General features: G+C 51.4%; 1 protein-coding gene across 1 annotated transcript; it reads right to left on the bottom strand.

Annotated features, from left to right (window-relative positions):
• Positions 1–10532: 10532 nt before the first annotated feature.
• Positions 10533–16569, bottom strand: LOC311211929 (flavin-containing monooxygenase 3-like; the record flags this gene model as incomplete). The annotated part of the gene is made up of 8 exons (XM_084290945.1): positions 10533–10872; positions 11776–11848; positions 12266–12624; positions 12739–12938; positions 13018–13160; positions 14046–14208; positions 14427–14615; positions 16438–16569. The coding sequence occupies 8 exons, from the start codon at positions 16567–16569 to the stop codon at positions 10533–10535; spliced, it is 1599 nt and encodes a 532-aa protein (XP_084147071.1).
• Between the last annotated feature and the right edge of the window lie 3433 nt (positions 16570–20002).

The following is a 20002-nucleotide window of genomic DNA, read 5'->3' as shown; positions in this document are numbered from 1 at the left end:
GGTGTCCTGTGGGTGGCAAAGGGATGGAGCACGACAAACAGGGAATAAAGTTGTCCAGGGATCAGCAGAAACGTGGATCACTTCTTCCCACCCCCAACCCTTGTGGGCATCACCCGATCTGTGGGCAGTTTGTGCAACCCTTTTGCCTGTGCAAAAGTCACCCTTTTGGTAGAGCTTTAAAAAATGTTTTCAGCTGGGCTGACTTGTTTTCATGCTCTCCTTTCTAATTTCCATTAAATGGTGCTATCTTGAAAACAAAAAGGTTTAGAAAAAAAATAATCATGCCTGATGCCTGAGCAACATGGAGTGGCAGTTCCGAAGTTGTGCAGTGTTGTGGAAGTGCTGCTTGTGTTACCAAACAGGCACGGAAAGAAACTCGGGCAATGCAAGCTCCAGGCAGGAGGAACTCCGAGCTCAGGCTGGGTAAACTGACCTACGCAGAGCTTCAGTGTAAATCAGAGGAATGAAAAAAAAAAAAAACGAGCCTATGTGAACTTTGATTAGATAATAAACACTCCTACTGCAAAGTCGCAAGAAAGGCTCATTGTTTTCAGACAATTTTATGCCAAAGAATAAGCTAACTTAAATAGGAGCTGGAGGAAACAGCAGAAATACAGAGAAAAGCCCCCAGAAAAAGCAAGAGACTTGAACAAACTCATGAAGGCTCCCGTCCAGCTGCAGCTCACCCATGCTGCAGGGACAGGCACAAACCCCACGTAGCAAAGCGAGCGGCTCCCAGCCTGCGTCACTGCTCCGTCCCCACGAAATCCCAAAACTCGCCTGTCCTCATCACCCACGGGGAGCAGCCGCCCCCGATGCCAAGCCCCGCCGGAGCCAGCGGAGCAGGGGCTGGCTGGCTTCACAGCACACAAAATGCAGCTGCAAGGAAATTCAGAGCAAACCTTCACTGTGCCTTTGCTGCTCGGTGCTCGTCCGGGCTTCACTTGGAGCTTCTCCAGGCAGGGATTTAAAGGCGAGGCAGAAGTCTGCCTGGCCCTGCTCGCACAGCTCTTGCACCGCCGACCTTTACACCCGCTCCGCTGCCAGCACTTGCCAGCACAACAGCCTGGACCTTAATCCCGAAGGCGCTGCGCTTGCAGGGACGCCCACCCGTGACGCCGGGGTCGTGTCCGTGCCTGGGGACCTCCGTGTCCTCCCCCCTTGCTGGGCATCCCCGGGGAATCGGCCACTGCGCTCCCTGTGCCCGCCTGCCAGCCTGGAGGGGCAAGAGGCAGCCAAAAGTGTGAGGGGAGCATTTCCATCCCTATCCCCATCCCACACACCAGGGGTAGGAGTGAGGCCAGCAGCCAGGGCTCCTTAAATTAAAAGATGCACCAGTTCTACCAGCCTGGGCTTTTTAATGCTGGAGGAAGGGACATCCTGAGCTGTGTGCCCAGCCCAGATAACTCCTTGCTGGACTAAAGCCTCCAAAAACCCCAGTTCCCAGCTGATTTGGGGCAGGGCTGGGCTCCTCTCTGGCTGTGCCAACCAAAGCCTTGCTTGCCATCACTGGCCAAGTAGGTTTACAAAGCTGTGGGTGAGCTGAAAACAGCCCAAGGACAACTTGCCCTGCATCTGCACTGCTGTTGTGCCCAAATGCAATTGGGATGTACTTAGAAAAGGACTGGGCAGGCACTGTGGGGACAGGGTCTGTCCAAAAATCCTGCCCACCACAGAGCATGTGTAGAGTGATCCTGCCTCTGGCACAAATGTGCTTCAATCACCTATGAGTTGCATCCAAACCCCCTCTGCACCCTGGTGGGCCTTTTCCAAAGGATTTCATCAAACTATTTTTTTTGTTTGTTTGGTGGCTTATATTTATTTGTTTGTTTAACCTATTTTTCCCTTTGCTCTCTGCAGAGCATCATAGAATCATTTAGGTTGGAAAAGACCTCTAAGATCAACAAGTTGACCTCGGACTGCCAATCTACTACTAAACCATGTTGCGTGCTGTGTGAAAAAGGCAGCACCATTTAGTTTCCCCTCAAACTCATTTCCACTGAACACAAAAGAAATGCACAGTGACTTGAGGAATTGCTCCCAGTTCGCCTGCCCTGCAGAATTCACATCTTCACGTCCCCACCTCTGGCTGGCTGAAAACAGCCACGTATGGCTGGTTTGGTATTGAACAGCAATTATTCTGTGGGATCCTCTATTTTGCTTTTCTACATCTTTCCTCCTATAGCAATGTAAGCGAAGCACGGATTAATGTACCACCAAATTTCCTGGGTTCATCCTGTTCATTTCCTAATAATTCTCAGCCTTTTTATTTGACCTCTTGGCTTTCCATGAGCCCCACGCCAATGCCTTGAGACAACTGTTCATGGTGACTCAGATCTCTGTGCTGAGAGGTGAGACAATTTGTGTCTACAGATTTTTATTTTTTATTTTTTAAATCCTGCTGTATTAATTTGCATTTATTACCATTAATTTCCCTGCTGTTTTGTCTCTCAGTCCCTCAGGACCATCGCAAATTCCCCAGCTCCTCAGGCAAGCTTTAGTCTTGAGTCCCCTGAATTAATTTCTCCCCATCACCAACATGCAAAATATCAGCATCAAATCAAAGGTTACATCAGCTCAGTGCAAGTGAATAAAACAATGGCTAGGTCAGGTATTTTTGGTTTCTAGCCTCTGCTGTAAATGTGGTAAGTTGCACTTGGTTTTATTTCTTCTCACTTTCTTCCTTCTCTGTGGCAGGCTGTGGGGGCAACTGACACAAGCCTGGGGAACAGAGGAGAGTACCTTGTGGGGTTTAACTTCTGAAGGGACACGTGAACTCATTCTGGAGTAAAAAAAAGCCCAAGAACAGACAGGGTGGGCCTCTGCAGGTGCCTTGGAAACACATTTGTAGAGGGATGAGCTTATGGTGATCTTCCCCATGAGGATGTAGCTCAGAAGGTTGTCGATGGTGAGCCACGGGGCTCTCAGCCTTGAGGGCCACAAACAAGCCCTGCCCGTGTCCCTCTTGCTCTCCCTCGGACTTCTTTTGCTTTGAGCAAACAGTGCTGCTGTGAAGGCACTGGCCTTGAAGCCTCTTGATGCCTTGGGGAAAGAGAAGCAACACTTAATTGCTCGAGCTTTTGTAGGGATGAGTGCTGCAGAAACAATCAGGGTGGCAAGAGCAAGAAGCTTCAGTCAGTGGCCATGAGGGACTTGGGGAGGCCCAACCCTCCATCTCACGCACACAGAGCTGGTATTTCCCCCCCCAAAAATGAGGCCTCACACATCCCTGTGCAGCAGACACACGTGATACTTGTAAAAAAGTTGGGTGCAAGAGCTGCACTGGCGCAGCCTTGGCATTGAGCCTCTCAGAGGTTCAGACAAGCCAACAAATGTCTTCTCTCCCAGATGTGGCTTCAGAAACCCTTGACAAGGCCGCTCTCTCTGTGCTGAGAGCTGGGGACATTTACCACGCTGTGAGGCCTGCACAGCCCTGCGGCAGATGATGGAGCTTCCACTTTCTGAAGCTGCAGCATCCAACCTTGGACATTTACTTTAAAGTGCGTGCAGGAACAAGGCCGCAGAAGCACAAGGGCCTACTGCTGTTTGTGCCAAGAGGTTTGATGGGCACAAGCAAGTACCTGAGGAGCAAAGCATTGTCTCCGAGGAGCATCTAACACTTCTCCTCCCAACTGCCTGCAAGCAGCTAGCAGTACAGGGAAAGCAGTGCAGGACATCTCCTTCCCATCCACCTCTGTGACCACATCCTACTGGCCCATGGTGTCAAAGCTGGGGTGTTTCCTGATGCTGCTGATGGTGGTCTGAAAAGTCAGATGGACGTGTGATGGCCATATGGAGCATACACCCATTGCTCCCCCAAACTTAATGCGCTTGGTATTGGACATGAACGTGAGCAAGTCCTTGGGGCAGGGAGAGTTGGAGACATCTCCTTGGAAGTGTTGCTGATGACCAACAGGTAGAGGCTTGTCTCCTCTGGGACAAACCCAGGAGGAAGTCCACCAGTGGTTGTGGCCATTTCAGGCATCTCCAGGAGCACTGCCCAGCCCCCAGCCCACCCTTTATAGAGGAACCCCTCCACAGACCACCCCAAACCTCTCATTCCCTTTACCAGCTCTTAATTTAAAAGCTAGAATAAAGGCCTTCAAACATTCATCTTCTCTCTCTTTATATGTATTTAAATAAACCCATCCCCTTTTAGCATGCTAGCCAGGCTGCTTCCAAAGCCCTGCAGTTGCCCTGGAAACTCGCTTTGTGAGGCTGCAGCTCAGCCACAAGCCACTGCCAGTTTTTACAGAGTCTTACTTAAACTATCCCTGCTTATCAGCCTTGCAAACGTTTGCATTTCATCTTCGGAGCCCTGTCACCGCCTTTCTTAGAGAAACAGAGCCAAAGATGCATGGGGGCTGCTCCCAGCCCCTGCATCCCATCCTCTGTCCCTTGGGGAAGATGCCACCAGCTTTGGCACGGCTGCAGGGACAGAGGTTGTAACAATGCAGCTTTGGGGATGCTTTGCCTCCCAAAGCTGCCTCTCTGGGGAATTCTGGGCTGGACAGACAGACGGACAGACAGCTGCAGGGCTGCTGTGAGCCCTGATTCAACCACAATTCTAGGGGTTTGTGCTGTTCAGCTGGGTCACCAGCCCGGTGGCACCTCCCTGGGACATGCTGCCAGGGGACAGTGGCACTTGAAAGGGACAGCGTAGTTGCCAGCAAGTAGCTTTCAGTAGAAGAGTAGTGTTGGACACATTTCTACAAAACATTGAATTTCCCATGAACAATTTCAGTTCTTAGTAAAGATTTCAGAATACTTGGCTTTCCATTTTAAATGAAAACTGGACTTTTTCTGTTTAAACGGAAAAGAAAAAAACATGCTATCATAAGCTGTTCATTTATTCATTCCTTTTTTTCCCTCTTGCACATAAGGAGTTAACTTGCATCACAAGCACGGCTCAGCTATGCATGGTATTTAATTCCCTACCCTAGAGCAAAGAAGCTGGAAATAACGCCCAGGACCCCCTGCCCTAGTTTGCCCATGCCTGGTGCTGCCACGCTTCCATTCTCTGCCTGCAAACAGCCTCAGGGGTTAACCCCAGCAGTTTGATGGGAAGCAAACCACTTGCCTCACTGTGCAGGAAGGGTTGGAAGTGCTGATTGAAAGTGCACGGACACGGCCGGCTCTCCCCTTACCTCCCAGGACCATCTGCCTACGCTCTCGCTGCTGCCACGAGTGGAGCAGCTCCGGCTGAGATTTATAGGCAACACGTGGTGCTCTCGTGGTGGTTGCACAACCTGGGTGTGCTGTGGGAGGAGTGGTGGCACCTCCGTGTGCCAGGAGACCGGGGTGGTGGTGATGGGTGATGGCCAAAGGGGATCGTGGTGGTGGGAAGGACTGGAGTGGTCCGGAGGCATCCTGGGTGCACCCAGATGGTGGTGCCCAGCTAACCAGGAGAATGTGAAGTGGACACAGACACCAGTATAGCGAGGTCGTAAACACACAAAGTGGAAATGCTTGCTAAAATACCAATGGAAAACATAGCACCCATCCATCCATCTCCCAGGGGTGAATTATCATGGAGAGGAAGGGTGCAAGGGTGGCTTTGGATGCAGCTTCACCTGCAGCTACTCAATATACTTAGGGGTGACTTGGAAAGAAAGCATGAAACGCCTGCAAATAAGTACAGATGGATGAGGAGGTCATGCCAAGACTGCTGGTGAAGGACTGTGCCTTTAGGAAAACCAAGGTTTAAAAAGAAACTGGGGAGGTTCTGCCTAGGCTGCACCTCCCAGCCCTCCCACCAGACTCCCAGATTTACGAGATCTTGCAGCTGCAGATGTGCTTGCACACACTTGGCAAGAAGAAGTAGGGAATCCACAGAGGAAAACATCTTGTTCTTCACGTGCCCCTGGTTCCCTGGCTTCCCAGCCAGTATCCCAGCTGCTTGCACTCAGTGGGATGCCAGTGGCCATCATTGTGTGGGCTCTGCATGCTGGAAAGAGAGGGCAGGGAAAAAACAAACCGACCTATTTGGGCTAAATTAGATGGGAAGGAGTAGAGCAGGTTCTTGTCCTCTCCTTCTCTACAAACCCCTGGCACTGTTTTCATCATCTCTGCTTAAAATAACATCTTAAGTCAAGGAGGGGCAAATCTACAGATAAACAAGTCTGAGCACAGCCCACTTGGCTGTTTTCTAGGCTCGTGACACTAGCTTTCGGAGTACACTGGGGGAAGAGGAACAAAGAGTTTCTTGTTAAGGCAGTCTTTTCTGGTCCACAAACCTTTCTGAAGGCTGCAGAAAATGGGTCCGTGCTTCCCTTCTGCTCCCCTTATTCAGAGGTTTGAGGGAATCCCATGTCTATAAGAGGATGGCACTTAGACTGCCCTCAAGGGGCTCAAAGTGCCTCCCAGTAATGAGCAGAAGGCTTAAATCCCATTCCTTCACTGCCCGTGACAGTGAGGATGCTGCATCCCACGAGGATATGTGGGGGGGGAGAGGAGGCTGCAGGTGGCAACATGCACTTTTCCTAATTTCTTAGAGCCTGGATTTTAACCTTAAGAATTGCTTATGCATTGGAGCACACGGGTTGCCCCCAAGGTCAAAAGGGGATTTTTCTGCTAAAAAACAAAAACAAAAACAAAAACAAACAAACAAACAAAAAAAAACAATAAAAAAAATAAAATAAATACTATCAAGTGGCAGAGGCTGTTCTCCTGATTCCTTTACTGCTCCCAGCATAGAGAGGACACTAAAGCAAGCAGCAACAAGCACCAGCACAACATTTATGTTTCTTTTTGAACTAGGTACATTCAGTTTCTTGAACTCTCACAAGAGGCATCACGGTGAAGGAGACCCAAAGAATGTGCCAGGGCAGGCACGGGCTGTAGCAGGTAGAGCGGGAAGGAGTTTGCTGATCAGGCAAGGAGGCCCTGCGAGAAGGGCACAAGTGTTTTACTCCAGCATACTTGGCCAAATTTGACCTGATTTAGTAATAAGTCACGTATCTTCCACGTGTGCAGCCTATGGACTTTGCCAAGGAGAAGCCGCTGCCCTTGTTAAGCCTGCTGCCTCCCGTGGTGCTGGTGAAGGCAGAAGAGGAGCAGCTCTTAGCTCCTTGTTTTGGAGGTTTAAAGATTTACAATTAAGAGTTTCCACTGAAAACTTAAAAAATCCTCACAAGACCATCCCTAATGGATGCACACACACACCCTTTCTTGCCACGGCCTTGTACCATAGCACAAAGCAGATAAACATGTGTAAGCTCCCAAATAGCACCCAAAGAACCTGCAGCTCCAGGAAGGGCTCTGGACCCTCCTCCAGCCTCCTGAACTGACCCTCAGCATTCAGGGCTCTGTCTCCATCATTTCAGGAATAACAAACATCTCCTGAAGGAATTTCTGGAGTAAACAGGGCTTATATTTAAATATAACACTTGTTTAAAAGAAAAAAAAAAAAAGGCAAATAACCGTAAGGAAGAGCTGCCTGGAAAGCAGGTGGTTAAGCCACACAGACCCCAACTGGAAGGCTCCGTCCTACCACCACCTTGGTCTTCAAGGGTTTTTAAGATATCGGTGAAGTCAGTGGGCCCCCTCCTGTAAATATTTCCCCCCTTCCTCCTGAGCTGGGTGTTTAAATGCCTTCAATTCCTGCAGCCGCTCCAAGAGCATCTCGAGGGGAGGTGTGCTGGTGTTTGACATTCCTGACTGCCGGCACGGGGACACGGCAGCAATCCTCCTCCTGGCAGGGACGTGCTCTGGCACCACCTCAGGCCCCACCTAGAAGCTCTGTTTGTGCATTCCTTTGCAGAAATATGCATTTTAGAAGGACAAACCCCCCAACACTAAGCAATGTGCCCGTCTCAGACAACTCCAGCTCCCTGCTGAGCACAGCCAGCACAGGCACTGGCAGCCCCACTAACTCACATCCAGTGAGGGATCTTCTCTCGTCTCCAAGAGCTTCAGCAGACCACAGGACAAGAAGGGACCTCAGGACCATCTGACCCACCTTCCCCTCCAGAGCAGCTCCTTTCCTCCTTGTTTCCCTCACCTGTTTTGAAATCCCCTGGTAATGAAGACCCCATCACCTCCCACAGATCCGTGTATTTGCCTTCCAAGTGGCCACCAACTTCTCTTTTACCCCCACAGGAGAGCCAAGCTGCCCCCTAGCAGCATTTGGAGATATTTGAGGAGATTACACAGCATCACCTCTCTATCACTCCAAAGGCATCTTCCTTAAATTGGTACAGGAGCTCCTGGCTTGGCTTGCTAATTGGTCTGAGAAGGTGCTGAGCACTCACAGGTGGTCCCAGTGATTTTAGGGCTGCTCAGCACTGTTGTAGCCTGGCCTCACTTCTCCGTGGGAGTGTCTTGACCCAAATCACACCCAGGACAGGTGAATCTTCCTGCTGGCCACCACACATCTGCCATTTCTAAAGCAACACTGGCTCTCCAGTGCTTCTTCACTGCACCCCAGGCCTTGTCTTTCCTTGCTGGAGGGCTCCTGTGGCTGTGCTCAGATTGCGAAATCGGTGAAGTTGCACAACACACACACACAATCAACATCAACAAAAACAAAACTTTTACACAGACTTCCAAGGCATAACTTCATCTCACCAACATGTTAAAGGGGAGAAGCACCAACCCCACAACAGGAGATAACAAAGCTGTTATTGATTATGTCTCAAAAAGCTCCGATCCAGGCAAAGGTGAGACAGACTGAACTGGCTGGACTTCAGACCCAGCTGGGCACAGGCTTTTATCTATTTGCTATCAGCAAGCCCGAGCAGAGAGCAAATCATGGGCTGGTCAGGACTGGAGCCAAGACTCATCTCCTGTCCCCCCAGGGATCAGCTACCCTGTGCTCAGAAGCACCTGCAGAGCGTTCCTGATGAAACCAACAATCCTTCTCCTTTTGGGTTACCCAGCCTACATTCAGATGTTTAATTCCAGGCTTTGCCTTTGAGGAAGGTTTTGTGCCTACAGCGATGTGAAAAACCACCTCTTGCTTTCTTTTTACTACAATGAGGAAAAAAGAAAGGGCTTCCTAAAATTCATGCATGAACTGCAATTTTCAGTTTTAATGCCCATAGCTATTAGTTTAAACATTTTGCTCTTAATACTGAAGTTAGTGGCTTATGCATTTCCTACACCAAGCCTGAGGCATAGCTCAGCGTTCAGCTTGGAAAAAAAAAAAAAGTAATATAATTCATGATAGAAAATGAACAGTAAAAATATTTTTTCCTCTTATCTGAAACAGCTTGTGGCCTGAAGTGGGACCAGCATTGCTCTGCAGGACACATCACTGGCATTTGGGTGTGCTGATAACCACCCTTGTGTCTTTTTTTCCCCTGGAGACATTTTGGAAGATCACAGCATTGCGAAACAGAGCAGCAGCTCCTGTGGTGGCCTCAGGGCCCACAAGGCACCAACAGGACCAGCTGCACAGCCAGCACCATCCCCTCAGCTCCCATGGGGTTCATGCTCTCTTTGGCCTCTGGGGAGAGCCCCATGAATGTATCCAGCCCCAAATCCCCCAGACCAGCCAGCCAAATGGGCTGAATTCCTTGGGGGGTCTCGGAAATATTGGCCCCTGAACTTCGTAATAGCTGCAAGGAGAAGGAAAGAGCCCTCAGAGCACCTTGGGGTGCAGGCTGCAGAGACCCAGGCTTTGGGGACGGTGACAGAGCTGGTCATATGCGTTGGGCCAGGAGGCACAGCCCGGGCTGAGCCCAGTGCTCCTCTTCACTGCATGCCTCAGGACCACCGCCTTCATGATCTGCCCGTGCCAAAGCTTAGCTGATTCATGAGAAACCCATCTGTCCTTCCTAAAAATGAGCTATGATATTGCTGAGGCAGCAGAAAGGGGAGCTGCTGTCTGCTAAATATCGCATGGCCACAGCAGTGGGGGTGCTGGGCTACACAGCCCCAGCTGTGCCTGTCCCCTGGGGAACCCCACACTCTGCAGCAAAGCCAGATGCTCTTCCAGGAGCCGGCGGGCTGTTTGGGCTAGGGGGCTTTACCCGACATTTTCCACCAAAATATTTTTTCCTCTCACAATTTTCATCCAAGTTCCTCCCCCACCTTTGGGCATCTTTCCCCATTGGTGAAAAATATGGATATTCTTCTTTACTTGCTATGGAAATGAGTGCCCAGAAGAGGCAATTGAGGCAGGTTTGTTTTGCCCAGAGCACAGGCTTTACACCAAAACGCCTCTTGAACAAGCAAATATGTTGTCTCTGTCTTTTCACTAGAGAAAGACTGTGCAAAGGGAGAGTTAAAGACACTGAATCACACTTTGAACACATTTAGAGGGATAAAATAACCAGCGTTACTTACTGGGACCAGCATTTATACTCTTTCATAGCTACTGAAAAAAAAGTTGAGAACGCTTCAATTCACCAAGCACAGAGGCTGATTTACCAAAGCTTGCTTTTTTTTTTTTTTTTTTAAACTTTTAAAGGAAATTCTTGATGAATTATTTGGGTAACGAGCCAAGCAGCAGCACACATTTCCCTGGGTGGCCAGCAGGAGAAAGCTTCCCATGCACAAACCCCACTTGGTGCGCCCGCATCGCTCCCCTACCAGTAGAGTACAGCGAGGAGGAGGAGGAGCGGGAGGAAGAGCACCCCCAGCATTGCTGAGATGGGGAAGAGGCTGGGGGCGTCAGGGGCTATGCGTGTCCTCGTGGGCCGCAGCATCCTGTCCCACTGGGTGAGGATGGCTCTCCTGGCCCCGCTCCACCGCCCCGGCCCTGTCAGCCGAAACTGGTAGGGGGTGCAGGGCCCGAAGAAGACCTCCAGGGCCAGCCGTGGGTCCGTCACCAGGAGCTTGAGCACGTTGGGCTTCACGCCGATGGCTGAGGCCAGCTCGTCCATGTAGGTGATATAATCGGTCTGCAGCGTGGTGCTGCTCCCATACCTTTGGGGGAGAGGGAAAGAGGGTCTGCTTTAGCTTTCCCCCTGTTATTATTATTGATATAACATCTTGTATTCTCACTGTGCTGGGGGACCCTGTGGCAGCAGCAAGGGTGGGCAGGAAGCAAACCTTCCGTAAAGTCAGACAAATTCAGTGCAGGGTCAAAATGGTGCAGGGGGCTGGCAGGGAACAGACAGCCCCATAGCTGCCATCCTCCACAATAGCGAGGCAAGAGACAAGGAATTTGCTTCCCCACAGAGCCCTGAGAAGGGGGACAAAGGCAGAATCTGTCCGCCAAAAATGTGGAGCGGTGCTGGCTGGGGCACGGCCATGCACCATGTGCATCGCTGCTGCTGCTGGTGAAGGGATCTGGCTCTCACCTCAATGCTGTGCTTTGGAACTTCCTGCCACGTAACTGTTTCTAAAAACAGAAAACATTTCTTGGGCCAGACTCAGCTTTGACTATGTTCATATTTTCACCACGTTGCTTCACTATAACATGAGATATGCTAAGGAAGGGGAATGCAAGGCATTTCCATGTACTATATGAAATAAAAAACATCATGGAAGAATGAGGAAGACGTTCTGGTTTTGCTGGGGCCTCACTGAGAAAAGCTATTTCAGACTGATAATGCTCAGTAATGGCAAACCAGCATTTCCAGACAGGAAATTTTCCCATCACAAATTTTCCACCCAAATTTGCCCAATTCAGGCCTTCCTGGGGTGGGTGGAAAACTGTGAACCAACACCAGCAAGCTGGCTGGGGCTTCCTGCACTGAAAAAAAATAGGTTGAGTTATCCAGGACGTGAAGGGGGCATTTCAGAAGAGCCTCCTGGCAAGGAGCTGCCTTCCCCTTGCCCTTTTCTCCTCCTCCTTGGGCAGGGAGTCCCACACACTGTACCTACCACTGGAGCTTCTTCCTCATCTGCTCATCTATGTCGTCCATCATCTTGCTGACGGGCGGGAGGGTGCACTGACCTGGGGAGAACAGGAATAGCATTAGCAAAGGGAGGTGATGCCCAGAGATCCTTCCTAAAGCAGGTAGGGTCTGTAGGGATCAGATGAGTCCTTGGGTGCTTCTCTTCCCTTTGGAATCAAGGTCTGGGCTTTGGTCGTACTTGGGCATCGGAGATGTGACAAAATTTGCCACCCTGTCCCTTAGGGTGCGTGGTGATGCCCAAGTAGTTGTCCCACCACAGGGACCTCATTGCAATCTGTAGTGGGATGACAAGTCACCCATTGCCACATTGTGAAGTGCCACGGTATTTCTGGCCAAATCCACGTTCTTCAGCTCTCAGGCGCTGCCCTCATTTTTGGTTTTAATCTGTACATCACTGCTGGGAAACACGAGTTCCCATTAGGGGAAAACAGGCCTTACTTAGCCCATGCACCCACCCTGGAACACCTTGATCGTCCAGCGGCACTGGAGGTCTGCTGTCGGGATGACAGACCCATAGGACTGGACCAGCCCGATGACTGCCATGGTTGGCTTCTCCAGGTGAGGGGGGAGGATGCTCTTGTAGAGAGTGACCTCGTTGTTCCTGCTCTTGATGATGGATTCATCCTCCATGAAGGGGTAGGAGTAAGTGTAACCCGTGGCAAAGACAACCACATCCACATCATCCTGCACGGTCCCGTCTTGGAACACCACGGACGTTTCTCTGAATTCTTTCACATCTGGCTTGATCAACACCACGCCACAGGTGATGCGGCTCAGGAGGTCATCGTTGAGCACTGGCTCCTTGCGGGATGTTCTGCAAGGGGAAAGCCCAAGGAGGCTCCTGCTGCTGGCCCTGTGCAGGCACGGCCCAGCCCCATCTGGGACCGACACCTCTGGTGGCTTTGGGAACAGATGGCCTCACGCTTACCTGTTGACTGGCATGAGGCCAAAGTTCTCGTGCTTTACGAGCTGGTTCATGCCCCTCACGTACAGCCAGTCGTTGACTGCCTTGGGGAGGATGCTGTCCAGCCACGTCCGAAAGCGGGTGATGATCACCATGTCCCAGGGGTAGCCGTGGTCACAGATGCGGCTCAACACCCAGGACCCGCTTCGTGAGCTCAGGTAAACCTGGGGGGCAGCCGGGCAGGGGTGAGGCACCCCCATGATGGCCACCAGCCCTGACCAGCCCTGGTGCAGGTCCCCGTACCTGTGAAGCCACGGTGCTGAGCTCCACGGCAATGTCACAGCCGGAGTTGCCCAAGCCGACCACCAGCACCTTCTTCCCTCTGAACTTCTCTGGCTCCTTGTACTCCCGGCTGTGCAAGTAGCAGCCTTTAAACTTTTCTATACCTGGGGGGGGAGGAAGACAGAAAGGGATGTAAATCACCCCAGGAATGGAAAAAAGAGTGGCTGTGCTGGCCTTGGCATTTTCCATTCCTGCAGGTGGTGCTGGAGCATCTGTCTGAGCATTGCTCACAGTAGCAGGTATCGCTGGCACGTGGAGGGATGCTGCAAGCCTCTAATGGGACAGGGTTTTGTCTCTGCATTCATTCAGAATTTAAGCAGAGAGGAGCCTGAGCAGTCAAGAACAGGACACCTTGGTGTGGTATTTGTGTACCCCAAAAGCTACAAGTATAGCCCCAACATCATGCTGAGACACCAGAACAGCCAATGTCATCCCCTTGGTATGCCCTCACATCACTAAGTGACAGGGAAGCAACTTTAATTTCTAAACCAGAAGGTTATAAAGGACCTGAGGGGAGTTCTCCTGACCAGTTCATAACCCAGGCCCTCACCTTCTCCAAACAGACCCCCAGCACCAACTATTCCTCACTATCGAGAATTTTTCTCAATGATGTGCCTATAAACACAGGTATGGTAAAATGTGCACAATTTTTGTATAAGAAACTATGGAAAAATGCCAAAAGAAGAGTTTTATGAAACCCTTTAGTGAAGAATCTTCTGTTAAAGGAAACACTCCAAAATCATTTTTTCCAGGAAAGACTAGCATCACCTCCAGTAAAAGTGTCCCTGCCTTGTCACAGTTTGTATACTGAGTCTTTTTTCTTAAAAAACAGGTTTTGCTTTTTTGAACAGAGCCCACTGTCAAAAGCACTCCCAAGGAAGACACTCTTTTTAATGCTGGAAAGGCATTTTTTGCAGGGAAGAAACACTTGAACAGAAGGTGTGTGCCTGTCTGCATGGTGGTGGATGAATTGCAGACATGCAACTTACCTGGGAACTGGTCTAGGGGGAGGTTTGGGTAGATGTGATGCCCAGAGCAAATCATCACAGCGTCAAAAACAGACATCTCTTCCTTCCCATCTCTCTGCGTAACCACCTCCCACTGCCCCGTAGCACAAAAGTCAGGGCGCTTCCTTATGTTGGTGACCACAGTCTTACAGGAAAGAGACAGAAAGAGGTTTGGGAAGTCAGTGCAAGGGGACCCTTCTGCAGCCAGGTGGGTGTTCTCGCCCCCAGACTCAAATGCCAAATATTTTTTCCAGCTGGTTATCTGACCCCACCCAACCAAAAAGCTGGCGAGACCCGCTTGCACAAAACCCACATTTTTTTCCCCTGGGTGTTATCCCAAAGGATTTTCTCTGAGGCACCTACCTTGAAGCGGATGTGCCGCAGCAGGTCGAAGTGCTGGGCGTAGTCGCGGATGTACTGCTGGAGCCGGGCGTTGTGCATGTAGTTGGGGTGGTCCTCGGGGAAGGGGAAGTCGGGGTAGCACATCATCTCCTTGCACGAGTTGGTGAAGACGGTGCGGTAGATGCTTGCCCTGCCTTCCTCCACATGCTCCTGGAGGGGTACATGAGGAGAGGGCTGTGGTTAGAGGGGATGAAGGGATGTGTGCTGCCCCAGGGGGTGTTCTCCGCTCCTCAAAGCCCAGATCTCCAGCTCTGGGTGAGCAGCACAGCTCGGGGAGCCAGCCATAGGAACCCTGGAAAGCAATAAGTCAAGTGCAGGAAACACTAAGCCAGCCTGGAGATGATTTTATCCAGGACTTCTAGGAGAATCTCAAAGCTTTGGAGGCCTGAACCACAAAGTTTGGCTCTCAGAATGAGGGAGGTTTTCCCCTGCTATCCCCTCCCTGCCTGGCAAAATAAGCCCCAGCCCTGTTCTCCAGCTCAACCTCACCCACCGAGCCCAGAACTGAGGGCGCTGAGCACCCCAGAGGGTCTGCAGCCCTTTGCTTACCTTCCTCGTTTGCTCGCAGGCTTTGTGGGCTCATTCCAAAGAGCCACGCACATCCCCATAATAACCTCAGATTCCCCTTTTTAGCATAATTTCTTCCTCTTTTACCTCGCAGAAACATCAGTTATGATGTTGTCTGTACTTAACCTTGGGCACACGCTGTTTTAAAGCTGAAGCATCTCTCCTCAGAAACATCACTCGCAGAGCTCAAAGTGATTTTTCTCTCTGCTTGGCTGGAGCACACAGGGAATATCACAGGCTTATTGCTCTACTGCTCAATTAACAAAATCCAGGCACTGTCCGCAGCAAAGATAAATACTTTGTCTGTGAAACTGCCCTAAATCCGCTCTCCAAGCCTCTGGTCCAACAGGCCAAGAGCTTCTGACATAGCAAGGGTCAGATCCCTGCCAAAACTGCAGATTCCCACATGTACAAGATTGCACAGTGCTCTTGTTTGGATGCCCCGGGATTCAAAGCTGCTATCCTAATGCTATTGGCATTTCTGGCTGGGATTTATGCCCCTCAGGACAAGGCTTTGCCCAGGTGGTACTAGGGGGATGGACACACACCTGCAGAGAGGACAAATTTTGGGTTTCACCACCTCTCTGTGGATTCACCCATCTGGGAGGCAGAATCCAGCAGATGTGCAAGATTTCCACATCATTATCAAGCCAAAAGGGCAATAAATAAAGCAACATTTCACTCACACAAAACTGCCACGAAATGGACCTTTTTTCAGTTAAAAGCAGCTAAAATGCACCCAAAGAAGACTGAAGAAAACTGAAGAACAAGAAGTAATTTACATCAAATAAATAAATAAATAAAACCTAAGTGTTTTATTTTAATCTTGTCAAATTAAGAGTCTCACTGGGGGTTTTGGTTTGCCAGCTTTCCTTGGAATGAGCAGGCAGATGAATGATTTGCTGAACCTGCTTGGTCCAGTGATTTTCCATCCCCAAAACATTCCGGGTTAAAAATTAATCCGACTCTTGCAGATACCACCAGGCTGGGGCCAGAGAGGCCCCCCAAAGCCATCAGGTGCAGTAACCAAATCACCCCCAAGAGCACATACGTGTCCTAAAGGGCCAGGTAGGAGGGCTTGCCTCACCCCAGGCACTTAGGAGCTGGTTACACCTGCATTTAGGAGCCAGGGAAAGAAGAAGCTCAGGGGAGCTGGCGCAGGACTAGGTCTAGCATCCCCGCTGAGCTCCGGAAAGCATCCAGAGGTCAGATGTGACAGCTACAGGCTTTGTGCTTTGATCCGAGTCAAACATTTTGCATCACCCAGAACAAACTTTGTCCTCGCCTCCTCCCCCCCAGGCTTTACCCTGCCCAGCTCCTTCCCCCAAGCTGCTCCTGAAGCCACCATCCCCACCCCAAGCCCTCCTTTAGCCCCACGAGGCCACGCGGCCCGAGCCGCTCTCACCGTGTAGCGCCACAGCCCGCCGATGTCCTCGCTCCTCTCGAAGCAGGTGGGCTCCAGCCCCTCTTCCAGGCAGCACTTGGTGGCCGCCAGCCCGCTGACACCTGCGCCCACCACGGCCACACGCCGCACCATGGTGTCCTGTGGTGGGGAGAGCGGCTGTCACGGCGTGGGGCCGCCCGCCTCCGCCCTGCCCCGCTCCCTACACATCCTGTGGGGTTTTCCATCCATCCTCGCTTACCTGTGCACCCCTCGGGGAGGCGAGAGCCGTGAGCTGAGGCTGTGGGAGGAGAGGAGCTGGGGCCCGGGAGGAGGTTCCTGCAGAGAGCAAAGCTTTTATACAGCGCTGCTGGGGAGGCAGGGCCAGAGCCCAGCCTCTCTTTGGACGAGCGGCTCGCGCTGCGTGGACTTTAGCAACCCCCAAGCTGTAACTTGAGGAGGAGCTGTGGGCTCAGAGCCTTGAAATTAGGAAATAAAGCCCCGGACCGAAATGGTTTCCAAGATAGAGGTCACCAGGCGGCTGCTTCCAGCATCTCCAAAGGCACCTCTGCAAAGCGGCACGGCGATGGCCGAGTGGTTCAGAGCAGCCGATGGAAACGGGGGCCTCTCGCCCACAAGGGCCACCGAGGAGACTGTCTGGGGAGGCTCATCCTCAGCCAGCGAAGAACTGAAGGAATAAGTAGTCCATTAACGATGTGTGGGCAGAGCAGAGGCGACTGTAGGAGCAGCAGACCATCAGGGAAAGCTATGGTTTGTATCCTGCCTTCTCCCCTTGCTGCCACGGTCTCCACAAGCATTGCCAGAGCCAAGCAGCTCCCAGCCATGTCACACGACAGTCCAGGATCCCCAAGCACGGGACTTTCAGCAAGTAACTCACCGTCTGGGCTTCTTTTCTCTAAGTTCACATGGATTTTCCCTGGACCACATTTCCACGTTGCCTCAGATCCCCAGTTCTAATAAATGGGGCAAATGTGCCTCCGAGGACGTCTGTGGGAAAGGACAAAACACAGGCAAGCGTGGAGGAGTGTGCTTGCAAGCCCAAATCCAGCTCCGCACTCTCTAGCGATGCTTAATTCATTGTGTGAGCCCATCCATCAAGTCCTGGCCTCCGGAGGGGCCGGAGGGAGAACAGCTCAGCTGGTGAGTGCACGCGCTGGGAAGCCCACGGGCTGCTGCTGCCGGAGCCTCCAAAGCTGTCGAAGCTGGACACTTCATTCATCCTAAATTGACTTCAAATAAAACAGAATGGAGAACGCCAGAAAAAAATGATTGAGCAACTGACCAGAAGAAGAAATTGTTCCTTTTCCCACTATCTAGCAAATTGGTTCGGGTTTCCAAAAGAGCAGTTTTGGAGTCACGATTAAGTGGACTTAATGCAAATAAGGTGCCGAGCTGGTCTTATGAATTCCCAGCCCAGAGGAGAGGTGGATCTCTGTGACTCCTGCAGGACCCAACTTGGAGGAGGAGGACTTCTGCCCATGAAAATGTTTGTTAGAAAATGACACACAGGGAACGACAATGCCTGCTCCGTGTCCTGGCACTGGGACAGGAGACATCACTAAGGCAGAGGAAGGGAATAAAGGTGCCTGCCCTCTCAGCTCGTCATTTCCCAGCTGCTCTTTTCCTCAAAAATAAAAGATTTTGGATGTTTTGCTGCATTTTTCCTCTCTAAAAGGGAAAAAGAAAGGGATGGAAAAGGCTGCAGGTGTGGAAAGGCAGAGAAAGAGAGAGAAGTTAGGGTGTGCAAAAATCTGCAAAAAATATAATTAAAAAAATTAACATTTTTAATGTCCCTCTGCCCAACAGCTGCAGACTCCTGTTGGACTTCATATCATGCACCACAGGAAAGACGCGGCAGAAGGCAGCTCTCAGTCTCCAGAAGAGCAATAACAAGGTAAAGGCAGTCCCACCTACAAAAACCTCCTTTTCCAGCCCAAAGCTTCCTTTCAGCAGCTGAGGCTGGAGGTGGCTTCGAGCACAACGCTGCGGCTCCTATGGAGGGGACATCTCACAGGGACACAGCTCACTTTGCCTTTGTGCAAAAAGCTGGACCCATGGCGAGGGGAACATCGTCTGAAGGACAGGTCACAAAGGGCAGGATGCCTACAGGCAGCACAATCCCCCCAAGCTGCAGACAGGCTCCTGGTGCTGCTTGCAGCATGAGATGAACAAAATTTCCTTGAGGCACCGTGGCCTCACCGGGTCCCAGGGGCCAGCAGCCATCCCCCTTTGAAGCACAGCTCCATTGTTCACCCATCTTTGAAGTGCCAAATGGGAAACATCCCGCAGGCTGGCGGGGCCCTGCACACCAGGGACAATAAATCAGCGGCTGTAGGGCAGGAACTAGGAGTGCCCACCTCCCTTCTGCACCCCGCTAACTGCAGCCAAGCACTTCCTAGGCAGATCCCTCATTTGTCTTGAGCGTGGTTAAAGATACATTTTTCATTTCATTTTCTGCACCCTTCCCCATTTTCGGTTGCAGGCAAAATCCTTCCAGGAAAGGGCTGCAAGAGGATTCCCATCAGTTTTGGGCTGATGGATGGAGCACGCCAAGGCGTCTCTGCTCTTCTTAACCCTCCTCACTCAGCCCTGAGCTGGGGCAGCTCCTCCTCAGTAGCCCCCAGGTTCTTTCATCTCTTCTCTGAGTGCAATAAAACCATTCCAGACAGGGTTAAACCCACCAAAAAGCCCAGGAAATCGCTCTCAGGTGTAGCAACTGCAACAGGAAAAATTTCACTGTCTCGAAGACACCTCTCAATGGTAAAAGTTCTCTGAATGCCACCACTACCACCCAGTCTTGATGCTGGCTCTCCTGTAGACCTCCAGTCCATCTCCTCACCTTCTCCAGAAGGAAAAACCCCAGGAGAAGCTGCAGTGGCCTCACTGCCTCTCACACGTGGAGTCCCACCTCCACCGCAGCTGCTGGAGGCTGCCCAGCTCGGGGCCATGGTGTAGGTGCTCAGAGGCACCTGGCTCTGGGAAATTACACAGGATTGTCCTTTTCTTGTGCAATCACCTGGCAAAAATGGGCTCAAGTGTTTACCTGGCTCCTGCACCGCTCTAAGCCTTACACAACCTGGCTGGAGGAGTGGAGGTCCCCAAGGACACGCGCATCCAATGCCTTTGCTAACCACAGGGGTAACGCCCTGCTCGCACCGGTGACCGCAGGGGACTGGCACTGCTGCAGATCTGCAGGGGCCAGAGGCACCACGGGCATGGGCAACCCACAGGTTTATTGCCACGTGTGGGAATCGTCCCAAGTATTACTGCTCCCTTACGGATGCCCTCAAGAAGTCCCCTTCCTCCTGGCTGTGTCCCCTACCCCTGCTCTGCCTGGGCTTCACCAGGGATCTCTCCAGGGCTGTCCTTCATCACATCCATACCAGCCTTGCTTGAAGCACCAAGGCGAGGTGAGGTCCCAGGCTGGGACTGGAAGATTTGAGCTGTTCTGCTTGCCCCCAGCTTCACTTTGCCAGGAAGGAACAAACCCAGCCCTCATGCAGGGAACCAGACACCAGAGGCTCAAGTCTTAGCACAGAATGGCTCCAGGGAGCTTTGTGACCACACC

This window comes from Netta rufina, assembly GCF_964035555.1.
Source record: "Netta rufina genome assembly, chromosome: 8".
In the NCBI taxonomy this organism is placed as follows: domain Eukaryota; kingdom Metazoa; phylum Chordata; class Aves; order Anseriformes; family Anatidae; genus Netta; species Netta rufina.
This window is presented reverse-complemented; position numbering and strand designations above follow the sequence as displayed.